Here is a 21,414-nt window from a genome sequence, read left to right as displayed (position 1 = left end):
GGATCGGGGAGGATGCTGTGTGTGTGTGCATACGTAATGAGCGCAGTATTGGTTAGAACATATTTCTCTACTACTTTTTCTCTCCCTCTAATTTTTTTCATTTCCCATACGCAATGACAAAAAAAGACTAAACATTTTTTGGGATCATAAGTCATAAGGTTTTGACGTGTCTGTCCTAAATCTAGGAGATATAAGAAAGGTCAGGAAATATATATATTTTTACACACATTTAACCCCTTACTTTGTTGGCACAATACCTCCATACTTCCATTTGTTTGTATGGGTTGCCTTCAGATTCTAGATTCTCATGACACTCTTGGGGGTCCTAGAGCAGAACACAATCGTATTCGTGAGTCTCCCCTTTCCATAGAGTTGTCAACAGTGTGTAGGCCAAACTGTTCAGACACAACATACGTTTTCGTCTGACAAACACCTTCCACCGCAGATGTGGGAGCCCGACATAGGCGGAGGAGGTGGATTGAGACGCAGCCCATGCAACAAAAAAATATATCTTTAGCTTAAACTGACAGATTTTGATGAGGATTTTTTAAAATATGTTATGGGTGAGCCAATAGACAATGATTTTAAACTGCAAAAGCACCGGTTTTATAATTGAATTGTGATTCAAGTTAAAACTTGGTTTAATTCTTAGAGTCAAAGGCGTTGGAGGGGGGTGCTAAGCTGACATATGGCATTGTTTTAAAATGGTCATACTATGGATCATTTTCCTATTAGATTTTTAATTTCAGGACACCTTAAGGTATCAAAAAAATATTTTTAAAATTATGATAAAATATTGATTTCGGCCATTACTACAAAAGCCCATAGAAACGCATTGAATAACACATTCATAAATGGTAAAAGGGACAGTGAAAAAATACATTATAAGAAACAAGGCTTTGAAGTGTCCCGTCTTAAATCTAGGAAATATTTTTATTACTCAGGAAATAAATGTTTTCTTTTTTACCCCCTTTTTTGGGGTAGGCACAAAACTACCTTCATACATTATTTATTTTTTTACAGGTACGGGTTACCTTCAGACGAGTCCCGTGACACTTGTGGGGGTCCTAGAGCAAAACGGAGAACACCATCATGTTCGTGAGAATCTTCCCTTTCCACAGTGTAGGTCAAACCCTTCAGACACTAGACGTTTATGTGAGAAGACCGATTTTCAGGATGTCTCATCGTCTGACAAAAACCAGTCTAGCTCTGCCACCTTTCACCTCAGATGTGGATGTGTCACACTGGCGGATGCGGTGGATTGAGACGTGTCCAATGCAACAACAAAAAACATCTCTCTCTAGCTTGACAGATTTTGATGGGGATTTTTTTGTCATGTAACTTAGATTGATGAACAGGTGCATCAAACGACTCTAGGGGGTTTAATGTAAAATACTACTTTTTCTGAAATATGCACTAGGTGTAATGTTTTGTGCAACAGGGTCTAATGAATGAAACATGAATCAAAATCCTTAATATGGCTACGTATTCAGAGGTTGTCTTTATCAGAACTATAGTTATGTATATAGAACTCTGTTTCTGACTACTGTATCAAGTTAATAAATCTAACTCTTTAGTTTAGAGGAAATACACATCTGTTATAAGGCCAAACTAAACATAGGGACTCTGCTTCATTTAAAGTCATGCCTCTTAGACACACTTCCTTAGAATATAAACATTTAAGATTTAATCCTTAGATTTGCATTATAAAGTACTTTGTGCATAGTTGTGCTGTTGATTGGGAAATAGAAATGTACACAATATTCATTTAGAGCTATAATTAGATCAATATAGCTTTTTGAAAGAACACTGGGGAAAAAGTCTAATTTGAAACAGAAAAGCGATGCTGTAAAATCTCATACAGGCACCCCATTGTTCTAAATGCCAACATTAAGACACACACCTACACAGACAATATTAACAATATCAAAATACTTAACAAAGACATGGATTTAAGTTTCACTCCTTAAGGCTTCGATGCTCAAATAGTCAATGCCATTAGTCCAACAATGAGTATAGAAAACCGTGTAAAAACCAAAGACATCACCATTAAAAAACAGACTATAGAACAGCATGGAGCCTCGCATCTGGTCATGTAACAAAACCACAGATTACAATTCAGATTGTTAGGGTGATAGGGGAGGGGTAAACGGAATTCATTGAAAATACATGTCAGCTGAAGTTCACATCACTATTTTCTCTGTCATATGATTGTATCTGACACCTCATAAGCAGATAACAGACACAAAGAGAGGGAAAGAAGAGAGGGATTAAGACAGGTTTGAAGGTGTACTGATAAATCATATACATGTGTACTGTACATGTTTTAACTCGTGCAAAATCGAGTTTAGCAGAATCTCCCTAGAAATGATTTGTGGTACATTAAAAGCTCATGTTCCTCATTCACAGGACTTGCAAATGTGGGTGACGATATTCCATACTTAAAATGACTGTCATTCAAATCATAATACCTATGCAAACCTGTTCTAAAACATGGATCATACAAACCAAAATGTAAATGTTATGTCACATTACAACATCATGAGAATACGTGAAAAAAAAACGCTATTGTGACAGGCTTTGTGAACACCCCGTGTCTGACAGTAGACTGCTTCTGCCTTCATCCGTGCCACATAATTGCCCTTTCTAAACAGTCTTGACAGGGTGACATGTTCGCAACACAGAAACAGACTGGCACCACCCAGGCTATTCACTGGCCATGTCATGGCAAGGGTCGTTTTACACACAAGGGTCATTTTACCCACACCTGGGAGAGGAAACACATAGGAGAGCCGACTTTACAGACGAGTAAAGGACCGGTAGAAATCTATAATACTTACATTATGTAGTCTATTACTTTATCAATTCACGTTATAAACCAAATACTGTTAGTGCTCTGTAGAAGCTGAGGTTTGCTCCCAGGGAGAGCGTATAGGCACCGAAGACCAGGGCAGAGGGAGTAGGATAGGGTGGAGAGGAGGGATGGTTGTTCCTCCTCTTCATGTCTGGCTTGGGCTTGGGGGTTAAGGCACCACATTAGAATGGCTAAGTCTTATGGAGCAATGCTGCAGGTTAGAGTGACAATATGCCATCCAACACTAGCGCCAGCGAAAGTACTCCTCACTTATCAATTCTATATTCGGAATCAAGATGTGATTTTGCTTCACACATTTAATGTTTTTCTTATGGCTTTATATTAACAGAAGTGCATAGCCTTAGGGTTAGTTTAGGGTGAGGATCATTATTTGCTCAATCTCCACAAGGTTAGTGGCTATTTGTCAAAGGAAGTGATAATAATGGTCCATTGTACTACCTGAGGCCACAGGTTGGTTTAGATTTCCTTTGTAGGTTAGGAATATGGTTAAGGCTAGGTTTAAGGTTGGGACAAAGGTAATGGTTATGGCTTCTCATAAATGTACCGAGGTATAGGGGCTTTTTCACACAAATTCAAGCATTACCAACACATATGCCCATTTGTCTCTGGTATAAATGGTGGGTGCGAGGTGTTTTGGTTTTGTTCTGATGTGGCCTCCCTACTAGTCTAAGTGAGGGCGTTACAGTAAGGACTTCATCTGTTATGGCAACAGTTACACACTTCCGAGAGCAGGGGCATGTTTCTGACAGACCTCACACTGCTTCATATATAATAGCATGTAGAAGAGGGGATTGAGGTTTGGGATTGATGTGAGGGTAAAGTTTCAGATGAGGGTTATGGTCAGGGTAGAGTTGGTGTTGGCAAGCAGAGAAGCCAGTTGAAGCATTTCCCATCTGAGGTGGTCTCCAACGTTTAACAAATGAAACATGTCACGAGCTACAAATTATTTTCTAGCTTTCAAATATATACATTATTCTTCTCTCCTCTACAGATCCTTAGTGTACAAGAGAAAGTAGTGCACTGTTTTCTGTCAATATACCTGGTAAAATAATGGTTAATAAAAACTAAGGAGGGCCCTATAAAAATAAAAAAATTAATTGGTTTAATATTTTCCCAAATTCTGTTTTCTCCGTTTTATTTTTCCTGGTTTTAGATTTTTTAATTTGTCACTCTCAAAAATTACTATTGTTCACAGAGAAACAACCAAACTGGATGTTCTGAATCAATGTCAATGCTTAAAAAGAACAAACATTTAGATTTGAGTGAAATTCCTATTTTTTTATATTTAATTGCGCATCTAGTGTGCCGTCTAATGTACCGGTCTAGCGATGGTTCTGTAGTGCTGCTGCTCGTTTCACGCAGTTTGCAAATAATAAATAATCGATACAAATTACTTACTTATTTATGATATACTCCTGCCAGGTAAGCCCATTTTGCAGTTAGCATTTAATTGAGAAGGTTTTGGGGAAAGTATTTCTGTCAACCCACAAGACGGTTATCACATGAACTGCCTACTAGTCATTCCGAGTCTTTTCTGTGAGCCAGATCATTTGGCGCCGTTCCCCTGAAATAGCCGTTAATTTGGCTCCCAAACGGCTCTTTGCTCTGTAATGCTTAGAAATTGACTTAAAACCATGAAAGAAAAGTCAATCTCTAATTTAAATCCTAAAACGTTGCCTATCATTATGTCAGATTGTGACAAAATTATTAGATGGCCTTAATGACGCTCTCTCCGCACTTATATTGTTCCTGCACTGAGGAATTACCATCTTCATAGAATGTTTTTATAATTTATCTTCAGATAATCGATGTCTGGAACTCAAAAGCAATAGTAAAAGTATCCAAATCAGGGAGCCAAATGAAGTGATGGGTGCGCGAATGACCCGTCACTAGTGGCTACACACAGAGCAAGACAAACGCCCGCACTACACAGACAGAAAGGGGCAATATTGCTGGAAATTCATTGGCAGATATTGTGTTAGGTTTGGCTTTTTAAGCCAATAGTGGCCAACCAGGGGTGGGATAATGTCAATGTTGCGTTGGTTAGATAGTAGCTGGGAGCTTGCAGTGTCCAATACTTGTGAGATTTGTTGATGACAGTTTGCAGTGAAACACGTGAAAATTGCATGTACTTTCAGAATTGTTTGGCGAGCTACTCATAGGTGGTCTGAGAGTTACTGGTATCTCGTGATTGACCTGTTGGAGACCCCTGGTTTAAAACATACAACAAATAGCAGGAACATTACCCATGAAAACATCTAAAAACTAAGTTGGAATTGACAACACAGTATCAAACAGAATAAGGTTCACATAAAAAAAAAAAATTCTGTAATACCATTGGTCTCAAGAACGGAGACACAATTGCCTGTTCCAGGTACAGATGCACATTTGTGACTGCTCAGCATCCAATCCGTGAACTTTGCAGCACCTGTTACTATGGCAATTCCTAAAAAGTCTGGCTAAGCCCTCTTTAGGGGAGTTGTGAACCACCGTGTCTTGTGTCTGTTTGGGGTGTGTGGGGGAGCTGAAGTAGGGCCTCAGTGTCTGGGTGCTCCACAGGTTCCAAGGATAAGGTCTCTTATGTCTTATGAGGGTCTGGGGTGAGGGGTCCAGGGGTGTTGGTCCCATCCAGGCTGTGTGTGGGGATATGGAAATGAGGGGTGAGCACCGAGGGGAACTGGAAGAGAACACATAAGAGAACACATGAGAACACAGAACTGCTTCAAATCGGTCATAAAGAGCAGAATTTGGGTCCATAGAATAGAGGACAGAAACAGACGACACAGTAAGAAGTAGAAACACAGGGTGTTTCTCAATATGCATACTACCGTGCTCCACACTCATGCTCAGAGTTCGTTCTCCGAGGACGCTAGAGTGTGGAGAATGCATAAAAAATTACATTTTGAGAAGCCCTCCCCTGCTACTGCATTACCTTTGACCAATACAGACAAAGCAACTACAAAGTAAATGCAAGCATGTAACTTCATAATTATCAGCCACCTATATGTGGAAAGTATTAAATCTAGCCAGTCAGCTAGTTTTACATGTAAAAAAACAACCTAAAACTAATGTAATGTAGATGGCCAACGTTAGCTACCAATTCTTTATCAGTTAGCCTGCGGTCTACGCACACTACAGTGGCTATTCTAGGCAGTTAAACATTTCATAATTAACACAGTACGTATTTATTTTTAACATATCAAGGCAACACGAGATGTGATTGGGCAACTTTTCATTCCAGTCTGAGGTAATTTTCTCACTTCAGCTCAAAACCAGCAGCCATTGTTTTCAAGAAATATTGAGTCGTTTTTTTACTTGGCTCGTCATATTACACCAACAATCCTGGGAATATTTCAATTGAAGCTTGAATCGATTAATACTGAGAAATTTGTACAAACGAAGTATGCATCTGCGAACAACCATCCATGTTCCATTTAATATACTTTGATTTGGACTCTGATTACCGTTCCATGCTCAAAGCACACTAGTATGCATATCGAACTGACAGAGAGGACAAGGACAGAAAGAGGGATAAGAGAAAGACTGAAGTACAGTGGAGATTGGAGGGTTCCCTGAGAGAGGGATGAGTGAGGATAGAGTAATGAGAGTGGGGGTGTGTTCTGACCTGGAACAGGGTGTGTGCGCCCTGCTGGCGCCGGGTGGCAGGGCTGAGGGGAGCCACCGGGCTGAGCGTGCTCCAGAAGTGGATGTTAGACAAAAGGGGACTGGGGGTCAGCAACAGAGTGGGTGTCTGTAAATACACACACACAAAACACACAAGGTGCTAGTCAGCAATAGATTTGGACACATAAGTAGTCATTTGGGAATATCTCAAATGATGGCACAAAATTGTTCTCAAAACTAGAATTCCAGCTTTAAGTGCAAGTAGTCGTGCAGACTTGATAAAGACCAGAAGAGAAAAGATGTGCTCTTCTGTATCATAATGGAGGCTTTGAGGGTTTCCCAGCAGCCCAAGGAAAAGTCAACCCAGAGGAGAAGCTGGCCTGGGGCTGGTTCAAACAGCGCTGTCTCATGACCACATTAACATATACGTTAAACCATAGAGGTAGAATCTGAGAGAATAATGAGACCATTGTCAGGTCCTGCTGATCTAATCTTATGATCACAACAGGAACACATTGTCATGTGGTCAAACGGTCAACATCTCATTGTCATGGTACCTCTGTTCAGACTGGTAGAAGATAAAACTACAAAATTGCTGCCATCTGCTGGGGGAAAACTAGCAATGAAATGTGTTGACATTTCACTTAGCCTTGTCCCTAATTGTAATATGTCTTCTCCTAATCAAGAACACATCTCAAACAATAATTCTGAGTGAGTGTGGAGTGTATAAGATTGCGTAAAAATGAATGTGTGTGCGTGTGTCTCACCTGTAGCAATGCAGGTGTGAGAGAGGCGGTGGGAAGGGAGGGGCTGTAGAGGTTCATAGGTGAGAGGTCAGAGGTGGTGACCACCAGTGTAGGAGTGGACAGCTCCAGGACTTTAGGAGGCTTGCGGGCCTTGCCCCCTGTGATATGGCCACTCACACACAACGGAGATATACTCATCTCCCTATTCCCCCCCTTGTCCCTGTTCTCTACACACACCTCACCACCTGACACTTGGCCAAAACTCTGCACCTGAGAGATGGGGGCGGGGGGGAAGCAGTTGAATCACAGAAAGCAAAAACATGAATGCTAAATCCATCTTCATGTTTAGTAATCTGCGACTCTGTGGACTGGACGGAGATGGTCTCCATGTCGCAGTAGGTTTTGTGTGCATGTGTGTTTTCCTTACCCCCTGTATCTGCGTCTCTGTGGGCTGGGAGGAGATGGACTCGATGTCGCTGTCAATCACCAGCTCCTGGGTGGAGTCAGGCACCGTGATGGGGGAGGGGCTCCGAATGGGAAACTCTGATAGGCTGAAACTATTCAGGATTCGAAGACTCGAGGATTCCATGGGCTTGGCTTGCTCAATAGCACACACAGCCTGAGGCAGGAGGACAGAGTGTGTCATCACGACATCGCCCACGGGAGGGCACAATGGCGGATTAGGTGTTTCTATTGTAATCGGAGGGCTTCTCTTGGGAGGGGTGGTCCCGAACTTGATAACTGACGGCGACAGCATTGGCTTCTGAGAGGGCGGGTCTTGAGCCTGGGTATTGGACTTCCTGTCGGCCATCTTGTCTGCAGGGTTCTCCATCTTAATGGACTTGAAGAGCTGGCGTCCATTTTGCAGCGAGGTGAGGGTGAAGGAGGTGTACAGGCCAGAGTGGATGTAGTCATTACGGTTGGATGGCTTAGTACTGGACCCCTGTGTCGCTGTCATTCCTCCACCCCTGTCCCCACCTTCACCATCTCGGGAGTTGTTGTCGCCCCTCTCGGACAGGGGCAGGCTACCCCCTGCACCCCCCTCCCCTTCCGGCCTAGCAGAGGCATCCCCTTTTAGGATGTCTGGGTAGGAGACGAAACGGTACACAAACTTCTGCCCGTTCACCTTCTTAATGATGTTCTAGAAGAGAGAGTAGGGGAGAGCGAGAAATGTTACGCTATGTGGAAAAATAGGCACAGAAGACAGACACTCTACACTCCCTTTCCTCCCCTCCCCCTCTCTCTCTTCCAAAAACAACCGACAGAGTAACCACTGTGTGGGACTGTTCCATTCTTCCTGTCTGTACCAAGCTAAATACAGCTCACCACCCCACCCACTGACAGGCAGGCTGTCTTTAGGCCAAACACAAGGCAGAGTGGACGAGACACACAGCGACATATGAACCCAGCAGTACTCTGGGTGGTGTGGTGACATCACAGGATGGCAAAACAGAAACTTCCCTGCCCATAGCTCTACCCAGCCCAGCATTAAACTAAACCCTGCACTCATTTTCAACAGGTCTCATCAAAGGGCCCCTTGTCAAAGTTAATGCATTGTGTGGGAGTGTAAGTTCGAGTGTATGTACCTTGTCATAGTATCTCAGTATTCTGCTGAGTTTGTTGTAATTCATGCTGTGTGTCTGTGTGTGTGGGGGGGGGGGGCCCTCTAAAATCTGTGATGTGGAGAACGCGGACGAGATCACGTAATCTAGACATTAAAACAGGATTCAACAAGATAAAAAATGTACTTATTTGAAAATGTATTAACTTGCCCAAGATTATCATAGGACATGAACAAAATGCATCAGTGATTCTTATTTTCCTTCAACTTTCTGAAGAGGCAACAATGTGTGAATCCCATCTGTGTGCTCGTTTGTGTATTCTGGTAGATGGGAAGACTTTTCAAAAAACCTTCGCAATTAAATGTTAACTACAAAGTAGCCTATGCCTACCTGGTAGAATGATATCAGGATTATTTTCATCATTCCAGAGGGTATTTGTTTAGCAAATGCAATGCAATCACATAAATTTGCACTACATAAAACAGTGCTAACCAAACAAGGCTCTTACATTTTTTGTCATTTAGCAGACACTTATCCAGAGCAACTTACAGTAGTGGGTTCATACATTTTCATACTGGTCCTCCATGGGAATCAAACTCACAACCCTGGCGTTGCAAGCACCATGCTCTACCAAGTGAGCCAAGGACACTGTGTGCACTTGCTGGTGTGCACTTGAATCTTAGATTTTTCCCAGACCTCAAAAGTGGTCTGCTGATGTGGTTAAAGCATTGTTGTGGACTTAGAACATCCAATTGAAATGTTTCTACTAAAAACTGTGATCTTGAGAGCAAAAACCTGAAAACATGTTGGACAAATCAGAAACCTTGAAAAACAAAAAAGGAGAAAACAGAATTTGTGAAAAAACTAAATGGAATTAGAAAAAAAAAAGTATAGATCTTATAGGGGTCTATGCATGCGTGCGTGTGTGTGTGTACCTTGTCGTAGTAGTATCTTAGGGCTCTGCTGAGCTTGTCGTAGTTCATACTGGGTTTGTTCTTCCGGGTGCCCCACAGCTTGGCCACCTCCTCTGCCTGCAGCAGCTTGAACTCGCCCTCCTCATTGGTCCAGCAGATCAGCTGATCATTGGTGGGGTCCAATAGGAGCTGGAGAAGGAACTGCCACAGGGTCACGGAGCTGTCCATGCTACCCGCTACAGAGAGAGAGAAAGGGGATGAAGATGACAGACCAGACATGCAGTGTCACCAAAAGGCAGTTATTGGTGATTCCATGGTAAAGTCAACCTGAGCATGTAAAAATAAAGTTACATTTCCAAATGAAACCACATTCCAAATTATCATTCATGTTTATATGTTGGAGTTCAGGCTTTATTTGACCAATTAAAGCAGGAATTGCATGATTTCTTTATATTACAGTGTAGGAGGTCAACTCTCAAATAAGGCTTTTAGTCATTCATATTTCATTGCAATTAGAAAGGGCTCACAGAGCTTGTTTTTCCACTCACACCTGTCCCCCAGTGTTAATGAGGAAGATGAGATGTTAATGAAGCAATACAGAGCAAATTGAGTGTCTAGAGTTTTGTTTGCATGTTCTACAGTCTTGTAAATATAGGGGGAGTGACTGGGACAGTTTTGTAAAACATACACCTTACATCAGATTATTTAAACTTTCTCTGTAAAGCTAACTTTCATTAAGATTTTATATGGTCAACAAATGGGTCCTTTCTTTTCATTGTCAATACCCTTTTTCAGCATGATGAAATCCATAACATTGATAAGTTGTGAATGTGATGGATATTGATTTATCAAATCGTAGCTTCACAGACTTGTACATTCACCAGATTTTATATGCTTGTTCCGAGATGTATCCCGTAGACTTTTACTGAAGCAATTGTTGATATCTTGAAAATTGGGTTCAAGCTAAGAATATCTTGGAAAATATATGCTGAAATGCATTTCTCATATATGGCAGTACTGGTTTTTAGATAATATGTGAATAGTTTCAAATGAAAGCCCTCCAAAATATACTGACTTCATCCAGTGTCCAGAAAAGTAGATTGGCAGCATAGGCACATGCATATGGTCTCACTTGCATATTTTGTTACAATGTTTCAGAAAAATTGTAATTACCCCAAAATATGATATTTTTGTGTCTACATTCAACTGGTAGGGGCTGATATTTATGAATAGTGAGGGAGAAAAATACATTTTAGGGTGTGGTACCTGGTCTTGTATACACTTTTTTATGTAACCTTTATTTAACTAGGCAAGTCAGTTAAGAACAAATTCTTATTTACAATGACGGCCTAGGAACAGTGGGTTAGCTGCCTTGTTCAGGGCCAGAACGACCCATTTTTACCTTGTCAGCTCGGGGATTCAATCTAGCAACTTTTCGGTTACTAGTCCAACGCTCTAACCACCTGCCTCACGAGGAGCCCGCCTGTTACGCAAATGCAGTAAGAAGCCAAGGTAAGTTGCTAGCTAGCATTAAACGTATCTTATAAAAAACAACCAATCAATCATAATCACTAGTTATAACTACACATGGTTGATGATAATACTAGTTTATGTAGCGTGTCCTGCGTTGCATATAATCGATGCAGTGCGCATTCGCGAAAAAGGACTGTCGTTGCGCCAACGTGTACCTAACCATAAACATCAATGCCTTTCTTAAAATCAATACACAGAAGTATATATTTTTAAACCTGCATATTTAGCTAAAAGAAATCCAGGTTAGCAGGCAATATTAACCAGGTGAAATGTCACTTCTCTTGCGTTCATTGCACGCAGTCAGGGTATATGCAACAGTTTTGGCCGCCTGGCTCATTGCAAACTAATTTGCCAGAATTTTACGTAATTATGACATAACATTGAAGGTTGTGCAATGTAACAGGAATATTTAGACTGATGGATGCCACCCGTTAGATAAAATACGAAACGGTTCCATATTTCACTGAAAGAATAAATGTTTTGTTTTTGAGATGATAGTTTCCGTATTCGACCATATTAATGACCTAAGGCTCGTATTTCTGTGTGTTATTATGTTATAATTAAGTCTATGATTTGATAGAGCAGTCTGACCGAGCGATGGTGGGCACCAGCAGGCTCGTAAGCATTCATTCAAAGAGCACTTTCGTGCGTTTTGCCAACAGCTCTGCTGTTTATGAATTCAAGCCTATCAACTCCCGAGATTAGGCTGGTGTAACCGATGTGAAATGGCTAGCTAGTTAGCGGGGTGCGCGCTAATAGCGTTTCAAATGTCACTCGCTCTGAGAGTTGGAGTAGTTGTTCCCCTTGCTCTGCATGGGTAACGCTGCTTCGAGGGTGGCTGTTGTCCCTGGCTCGAGCCCAGGTAGCGGCGAGGAGAGGGATGGAAGCTATACTGTTACACTGGCAATACTAAAGTGCCTATAAGAACATCCAATAGTCAAAGGTATATGAAATACAAATAGTATAGACAGAAATAGTCCTATAATAACTACAACCTAAAATTTCTTACCTGGGAATATTGAAGACTAATTTTAAAAGGAACCACCAGCTTTCATATGTTCTCATGTTCTGAGCAAGGAACTTAAACGTTAGCTTTCTTACATGGCACATATTGCACTTTTACTTTCTTCTCCAACACTTTGTTTTTGCATTATTTAAATTGATTTTATTGATGTATTAAGTTAAAATAAGTGTTCATTCAGTAGTTGTAATTGTCATTATTACAAATACATTTATAAAAAAATAAAAATAACGGCCGATTAATCGGTATCGGCGTTGAAAAATCTAAATCGGTCGACCTCTAATACAGTGCATTTGGAAAGTATTTAGACCCCTTCCCTTTTTCCACATTTTGTTACGTTACAGCCTTATTCTAAAATTGATATTAATTTGGTTTTTCCAAAAGCTTGTAGCGTCATACCCAAGAAGAATCAAGGCTGTAATCGCTGCCAAAGGTGCTTCACAAGGTACTTTGTAAAGGGTCTGAATATTTCTGTAAATGTAATATTTACAACATTTCTAAAAAACAGTGTTTGCTTTGTCATTATAGGGTATTGTGTGTAGATTGATGAGGGGGGGACACGATTTAATACATTTTAGAAGACAAAATGTAAAATGTGAAAAAAGTCTAGGGGTCTGAATATTTTCCGAATGCACTGTACACCTCAGACTTTTACTTATATGTTCAATCTCCCCAAAAAGTGTGTTTATGTCATGAAACATCCTATATTTGCCTATATTTTGTTTGTTCATTCTGTGAGACATTAAAGTTGTGATTTTGCATGCAATTGTTATGTCCATAACACTTGAATCACCCTTATCAAACTGGTTAACTGCTCCTACTCATGGCCTTGTATAGTCCCTCATTCAGAATCTACAGCCTCAGTCAACAAGCCTAGAGTATCTGCCCTTTTCTGCACTCAACAACGCAAAAGCAACAACAACAAAAAGTCTGGCACCAAGGCTATCAGATGTTAATGTCATTTGCAGCATTTGCTAATCTTGATCACCTAATAACGAGTTACTGTTTGGAATTCAAGGTGATTTGATGATCAGTGATTCTGCACAGCCCAGCTCCTTGGTCAGGCATATCATCTTGAATGTCCTTAAAAACAGTGTTTTTAAATTGAATCAGTCATGAAGAAAACATGTTTTAAACACCTTTTCACCTGTTCTCTAGAAATGCTGTACATTCATTCATAAGGCTTTGAGACAGAAACATTATATTTCTGAATTGTAAAGCTGCAGGGGACATCGGTGTTGTTTGGACTTCTCTAAAGGGGAACTAGAGGGGGTGCAGCGGGAAAGCAGCCTTTCATACAACTCTGAATAACTCCATCACGCACCACTTCATGGACAACAACAAAGGAGCAGGGAGCTTCGTGCTGTATAACTCAGCTGTGAACTCGGCAGTGAGAGAACACACACAGAGGGGCTCAGAGGAGAGCTCTACTGTATGAGCCTGGCGTATGGAGGAAATAAGGCGGATTCTACTCCCCAGTCCAGGCCCATTAAATGGCTAGGTGGAGCCCACACCTATCCTGTCCCTTCAGATATTTAAATACAACAAGGATAGGACCATAAACAGGACTTGGGTTGTTTTCAAACTGAGGAACAGCATTCGTTTTTAAAAATACAAAAAAGTGAATAGGCTAGTAAAGCTAAAAACTGATCTTGGTTGGTTGATTATGAATGCTAAACAAGACAGTTACACTAAATGTATCATAAACAACATACACATCAAAGCTATTAAGCACTACATATGTGCTCCTTCCCCTAAACAATATTATACTGAGATTGGGCCTGTGTCACGCCCTGGCCTTAGTATTCTTTGTTTTCTTTATGTTTTTTAGTTAGGTCAGGGTGTGACATGGGGAAGGTATGTGTTTTGTATGTCTAGGAGTGTTGTATGTGTATGGGGCAGAGTTAGAGTAGTGTTGTCTAGTTATGTCTATGGCTGCCTAGATTGGTTCTCAATCAGAGACAGCTGTCATTCATTGTCTCTGATTGGGAGCCATATTTAAGGCAGTCATAGGCAGTAGGCTTTTGTGGGGTGTTGTCTATGTTGAACGTTTGTTGCTTGTCTGTGCACTTACGTTATTTAGCTTCACGGTCGTTTGTTGTTTTGTTAGTTTGTGTATAGTGTTAGTTTTCGTGTTTTTCTCTCTTCCAAAATAAAGAGATGTATTTTGCACACGCTGCGCCTTGGTCCTCTCTCTCTCACGAAGACGATCGTGACAGCCGGACACCATTTTAAAATCTCAATTGAAATATGTTTGCCTGCCTTAGATTTTTGTATTTTCTGGCATTCAATCTTCAATAGCTCTTATACAAAGCATGCCATGACTATGAAAATTATATATTCTGAATCAGGCGAGGATGGACAAAATCCACTAGTTTTTTTGTGGCTCTTAATCTTCAATAGTTTATATAATTTAAATAACACCATTTTTAAAAACGTAATTCATTCTAAATGGATATCTAAAACACACTCCATACTGAAATCAAATATATTTGGGTCAGTATCAATGCGTGACGTCACGTCCGTAAAACAACCTGCACACGCATCTCTCCAAGCTGACAATGGGAGGTGTCACAACTGGCCTATGAGGACAACCTTGGGTAAGATAATTTCTTACCTTAACATGAAAGTAGCCTTTATGGTTTATTGTTATAGATCATTTTTGGGTGGAGTGAACTACACCTGCTGAAATTTTGCATGAAAGGAGAGTGTAATATGGGTGGTGCATTACAGAGATGAGCTGCTGTTAGAGCTGAGCGATTACACAGAAGTTTTTTTTTTAGCCCTCGATTATTAAACAACTAATTGACCGACGTAGGTTCAATTGCTTGAATTCAATTTAGTAGGCATGACAAATGTATTATAAAAATGTCAGTTATATAATCAAAATCAATAAATAAAGCATGTTTTGGGGCTCATTCTGTAGTCATGGCACGCTTTGTGTAAAAGCTATTGAAGAAAGGCCTCCCGGGTGGCGCAGTGGTCTAGGGCACTGCATCGCAGTGCTAACTGCGCCACCAGAGTCTCTGGGTTCGCGCCCAGGCTCTGTCGCAGCCGGCCGCGACCGGGAGGTCCGTGGGGCTACGCACAATTGGGCTAGCGTCGTCCGGGTTAGGGAGGGTTTGGCCGGTAGGGATATCCTTGTCTCATCGCGCTCCAGCGACTCCTGTGGCGGGCCGGGCGCAGTGCGCGCTAACCAAGGGGGCCAGGTGCACGGTGTTTCCTCCGACACATTGGTGCGGCTGGCTTCCGGGTTGGAGGCGCGCTGTGTTAAGAAGCAGTGCGGCTTGGTTGGGTTGTGCTTCGGAGGACGCATGGCTTTCGACCTTCGTCTCTCCCGAGCCCGTACGGGAGTTGTAGCGATGAGACAAGATAGTATTTACTAGCGATTGGATACCACGAAAATTGGGGAGAAAAGGGGAGAAAAAAAATAAATTTAAAAAAAGCTATTGAAGATTGAAAGCACCCAAATCCTAAAAATAAACAAACACAAAAATAATTATATTTGTCCATCCTCCTCGATTGAGAACTTTAATGGTCATGGCACGCTTTGTCTAAGAGTTACTGAAGATTGGGGGCTTTCAAACAAATCCTAAAAGAAAATTAATCCAAAAAAAAAAATAACTGTGCATATTTGACCATCCTTCCCCGAGTCAGAAAATGTTCATAGTCATTCCACAATGTATAAGAGCTATTGAAGATTGAAAGCTGAAAACATACTAATACAATTCTAATAAAATACAAAAAGCTGTGTATTTTTGTCCATCCTTCCCCGATTCAGAATATACAGTGCATTTGGACCCCATCCCTTTTCCCACATTTTGTTACGTTACAGCCTTATTCTAAAATGTATTAAATATATACATGTTTCCATCAATCTACAAACAATACCCCCTAACGACAAGGTGAAAAAAGGTTTCTAGAAATGTTTGCAAATGTATTAAAAATAAAAATAAAAAGAACAAAAATACCTTATTTACATAACTATTCAGACCCTTTGCTATGAGACTTGAAATTGAGCTCAGGTGCATCCTGTTTCCATTGATCATCTTTAACATGTTTCTACAACTTGGAGTCCACCTGTGTTAAATTCTATTGATTGGACATGCTTTGGAAAGGCACACACACCTGTCTATATAAGGTCCCACAGTTGACAGTATCTGTCAAAGAAAAAAACAAGCCATGAGGTCGAAGGAATTGTCCATAGAGCTCTGAGACAGGATTGTGTCGAGACAGATCTGGGGAAGGGTACCCCAAAAATGTCTGCAGCATTGAAGGTCCCCCAAGAACACAATGCCCCCATCGTTCTTAAATTGATGAATTTTGGAACCACCAAGACTTCCTAGAGCTGCCCGCTCAACCAAACTGAGCATTCAGGGAAGAAGGAAGGGGACCAATAACCCGATGGTCACTCTGACAGAGTTACTCTGTGGCGATGGGAGAACCTTCCAGAAGGACAACAACCTCTGCCACACTCCACCAATTATGGTAGTGGCCAGATGGAAGCCACTCCTCAGTAAAAGGCACGACAGCCAGCTTCGAATTTACCAAAAGGCACTTAAAGGACTCTGAGCATGAGAAACATGGTTCTCTGGTCTGATGAAACCAGGATTGAACTATTTGGCCTGAATGCCAAGCGTCAAGTCTGGAGGAAATATGACACCATCCCTACGGTGAAGCGTGGTGGCAGCAACATGCTATTGGGATGTTTTTCAGCAGCAGTGACTGGGAGACTAGTCAGGATCAAGTGAAAGATTAACAGAGTACTGATGAAAACCTGCTCCAGAGCGCTCAGGACCTCAGACTGGGTCGAAGGTTCACCTTCCAACAAGATGACAACCCTAAGCATATAGCCAACACAATGCAGGACGAGTCTCAAAGTCCTTCAGTGGCCCAGCTAGAGGCTGGATAGAACATCTCTGGAGAGACCTGAAAATAGCTGTGCACTGACACTCCCCATCCAACTTGACAGAGCTTGAGGAGCTGGAGAGAAGAATGGGCAAAAACTCCCCAAAGACAGGTGTGCCAAGCTTGTAGCATCATACTCAAGGCTGTAATCACTGCCAAAGGTGCTTCAATAAAGTACTGAGTAAAGGTTCTGAATACTTATATAAATGTGATTTCAGTTTATTTTAAATAGTTTTGCAAAAATGTCAACCTGTGTTTGCTTTGTCATTATGGGCTATTGTGTGTAGATTGAGTGGAATCAATTTTAGAATAAGGATAACGTAACAATGTGGAATAAGTCATGGGGTCTGAATACTTTCCGAATGCACTATCATTATCATAATGGCATTCTTTGCATAAGTTATTGATGATTAGAAATCGGAATATCTACCGAGTATCTAATAGAAAACGAATTGTACCTCGGTTTGATGTGGTACATCTGACTGCTTGCTCTCTGCATAGGTTTATGGGGCAAGAAGGCCTGATAGGGTTGTGTACTGAACACTGCCTACCTAATGCTTGTGCGTCTAAGAGGCTTAGATAAGTAAATCTGCCTTGACTCATCCAGGCCAGCTGGGACACATCCCCTACTCACAATCTGACCGTGTAAAAGGGGTCAAAACGGGACCAACTGGCTCTCAGTGAGGCCGCCAAGAGACAAGATTATTTATATATAAATATATATATGATTAGAGTTTATCCGACTATGTAACGACACAGCACTCACAACACAGCTAGGACCCACAGAGAAGAGTGAGATGTCACTTGCAATATGTTAGTGGTGTTTTAGTTTGTCCACCAAAACAATATAATACCGTATAACAAATCACTAAAATACGGTGTTAATGTGATAGTTGACATTGCTTTTGTTAGTTACTAAATTAACTATCTTGAAATTCAGACAGCTAGCTGTTGGCTACAACATGGCCATTTCGCTAACGTTAGTAGTTAACCAACGCTAATTTAGCTAGCTGCACGAAAACCACCACTTGTCAGTTAGCCTAACGCTGAGATTGGATGTAACAATGCATTTACCCATTTTGCAATTAGCTAGCTAGCATTTATTGTCATACCCTTTGTCACCAAGCTAGCTGGTTTACAGTATTGTAACTAGCGAACTACGCAAGCGTTAGTTACGGTACGTTGGTAGCTTACCTTGCTAGTATAACTCGCTTAAAATATGAGCCGTCCAGAAGTGTCGATAAAAGTCCCAAAACATGACAGAAAATGAGCTTGCTATGTTCAGCAAGCCGAGCAGTAAATGGGTAACTACGTCATTTCAGTAAAAACTATAAATTGCCGTATACGTTTATGGCGATAAAAATACAGTGCAAATATTTAAGAACAGGAAATTAAAACCATGCTGTGATCACTTCCTTTTTTTGTTTGCGTTCCATAAACGAATTGTTTTTTGTCACCGCCGACTGCTACTGTGGTTTGAAGTGTCGTCGCGCCAACCAATTTTACTTTCAGCTAGTTACATTTGTCTTCCTGTCTTGACAAAAATTATATATATTAAACAATGCTGCAAGCTAAAATAAGTTCGCTGTCGACCCACAATCATATTGTGTAGGCCTGTAATGTAATTTCGCAAGTTACAATTTAAAAGGCAGGTTTGCTAAGAAATAAGCAACTCGCTATTGTCATGCTTCTGAATCTCGTCTCGCATGAAGCATTGGTGCGTAGGAGACGTGGAGTGAGAAATGTTGCGGCAACCACCCACCGCTGACGGCTATTCTAAAACAACTGGAAACATATTTAGTGCTTCTAGAATGTGTTGTCTGCCAATATGTTTTTTTCCCAGGTGTAAATATGCGTTATGTCACATTCTGCTTTTGACACTACTGTTCAGAGCAGAGATGGGTCAAAATAAAATCGGGCCAACCTGCTCAACAAATACCCCATCTGACCACTCTGTAGCAGCCTTGCACAACATTTACATTTGTTTGATAGGGTTTTCAAAGGGCAAAGCAGGTCCAGAGACAGAGTAACCAGTGTCTACTGTCGAGATGGATTGTAGGTTGCCTCTATAGATCATGCTCAGAAACCTATGGATCTCCTTATCCTTGTGAAAGAACAGCCTTTTCTGTACAGTGGAGGCATCTGGTGTGTGGTATTGGAGTGTCATACCTCTATTGACCAGATGCTTCAGTGGCAGTGGTGAACTGAAATTCAGCTATTTCCATACAGTGGATATTTTTCATGATTACAATGATCTAAGCCCCAAACAAAGTATATCGTCAGCTCACACCAAGCATAATGTAAATAAAGGAAACTTGTATGAGACACACAGGCTAGTAGTAATGTAATACCAACCTGTGTAAGTAATGTGATACTGTAGTCATGTTATGGTTAGTGTATGTCTGTGAGTGTGTTTTACCAGTACAGGTCACCATATTGAGGGCACTAGGAGAGTAGAGAGGTTTTCAATGAAAGATAAAATGCAGGCTACACACATGACACTGGTTCAGGCACTGGACAGAAAACACACAGACTAGAGTGAACAAATGCTAAGATTGGTCAAAACATTGAATCACTGGAGTATATCAAATTTGTGGACAAATTATTCAACTTTTCAAATTCTGAGAGGGTTGTGGAGAGCTATAGATGGACTGTATATTTTTACTAAGATGGATCTAGAACTCACACAGAGTAGAAATAGCTGTTAAGCACAGATCTAGGATCAGTTGGGCTACCCTCCCTCCCCAATCTAAACCTCAACCATTACAAGGGGAAACACTAACCTGATATTTTGTATATACATATACTGTATTTTACCATTCATAGACCAGCATCTGGTAGTAACCCTTCTCCATTGCAAACTTCATGTGAAATTCAGGACAATCTGAAGAACACCACCACAACATAAATGAAAAGATACCATAAACTACATTCATTCAGCTTGCCTGATGACTTAAACTGAATTATTTTGCCCGCTGCTCTACAGTGCCTTGCAAAAGTATTCATCCCCCTTGGAGTTTTTCCTATTTTGTTGCATTACAACCTGTCATTTAAATTGATTTTTATTTGGATTTCATGTAATGGACATACACAAAATAGTCCAAATTGGTGAAGTGAAATTAAAAAAATTGCTTGTTTCAAATAATAATATATATATTTTTTTTAATGTAAAAGTGGTGTGTGCATTTGTATTCAACCCCTTTGCTATGAAGCCCTTAAATAATAATTACCTTCAGAAGTCACATAATTAGATAAATAAAGTCCACCTGTGTGCAATCTAAGTGCAACATGATCTGTCACATGATCTCAGTATATATACACCTGCTCTGAAAGGCCCCAGAGTCTGCAACACCACTAAGCAAGTGGCACCACTAAGCAAGCGGCACTATGAAGACCAAGGAGCTCTCCAAACAGGTCAGGGACAAAGTTGTGGAGAAGTGTTGGGTTATAAAACATTATCTGAAACTTTGAACATCCCACGGAGCACCATTAAATCCATTATTAAAAAATGGAAATATGGCACCACAACAAACCTGCCAAGACAGGGCTGCCCACCAAAACTCACGGACCAGGCAAGGAGGGCATTAATCAGAGAAGCAACAAAGAGACCAAAGATAACCCTGAAGGAGTTGCAAAGCTCCACAGTGGAGATTGGAGTATCTGTATCAGTATCAGTGGAGATTGGAGTATCTGACCAGGCAAGGAGGGCATTAATCAGAGAAGCAACAAAGAGACCAAAGATAACCCTGAAGGAGTTGCAAAGCTCCACAGTGGAGATTGGAGTATCTGTCCATAGGACCACCCTAAGCCATACACTCCACAGAGCTGGGCTTTACGGGAAGAGTGGCAAGAAAAAAGCCATTGCTTAAAGAAAGAAATAAGCAAACACGTTTGGTGTCGACAAAAAGGCATGTGGGAGACTCCCCAAACATATGGAAGAAGGTACTCTGGTCAGATGAGACTAAAATTGAGCTTTTTGTCTATCAAGGAAAGCGCTATGTCTGGCACAAACCCAACACCTCATCACCCAGAGAACACCATCCTCACAGTGAAGCATGGTGGCGGCAGCATCATGTTGTGGGGATGTTTTTCATCAGTAGGGACTGGGAAACTGGTCAGACTTGAAGGAATGATGGATGGTGCTAAATACAGGGAAATTCTTGAGGGAAACCTGTTTGTTTTCCAGAGATTTGGGACTGGGATGGAGGTTCACCTTCCAGCAGGACAATGG

General features: G+C 41.1%; 1 protein-coding gene across 2 annotated transcripts; it reads right to left on the bottom strand.

The window, feature by feature from the left end:
• Positions 1 to 898: 898 nt before the first annotated feature.
• Positions 899 to 18,929, bottom strand: LOC129815586 (ETS domain-containing protein Elk-4-like). Of its 2 annotated transcripts, XM_055869532.1 has the most exons (6): positions 18,378 to 18,928; positions 9,743 to 9,957; positions 7,673 to 8,386; positions 7,267 to 7,515; positions 6,501 to 6,626; positions 899 to 5,552 (listed from the first exon to the last, which is right to left on the bottom strand). In XM_055869532.1, exons 2-6 carry the CDS (start codon positions 9,947 to 9,949, stop codon positions 5,454 to 5,456), a joined length of 1,395 nt encoding a protein of 464 aa, XP_055725507.1. In that variant the 5' UTR covers positions 9,950 to 9,957; positions 18,378 to 18,928; the 3' UTR covers positions 899 to 5,453. The 2 variants fall into 2 exon arrangements, with proteins under 2 accessions (XP_055725507.1, XP_055725508.1); XM_055869533.1 differs by lacking the exon at positions 7,267 to 7,515 and having other exon boundaries at positions 18,378 to 18,929.
• Between the last annotated feature and the right edge of the window lie 2,485 nt (positions 18,930 to 21,414).

The sequence above is a fragment of the Salvelinus fontinalis genome, chromosome 18 (assembly GCF_029448725.1).
Source record: "Salvelinus fontinalis isolate EN_2023a chromosome 18, ASM2944872v1, whole genome shotgun sequence".
NCBI classification, from domain to species: domain Eukaryota; kingdom Metazoa; phylum Chordata; class Actinopteri; order Salmoniformes; family Salmonidae; genus Salvelinus; species Salvelinus fontinalis.
Note: the sequence above shows the minus strand (reverse complement) of the source record. Positions and strands in the feature narration are given on the sequence as shown.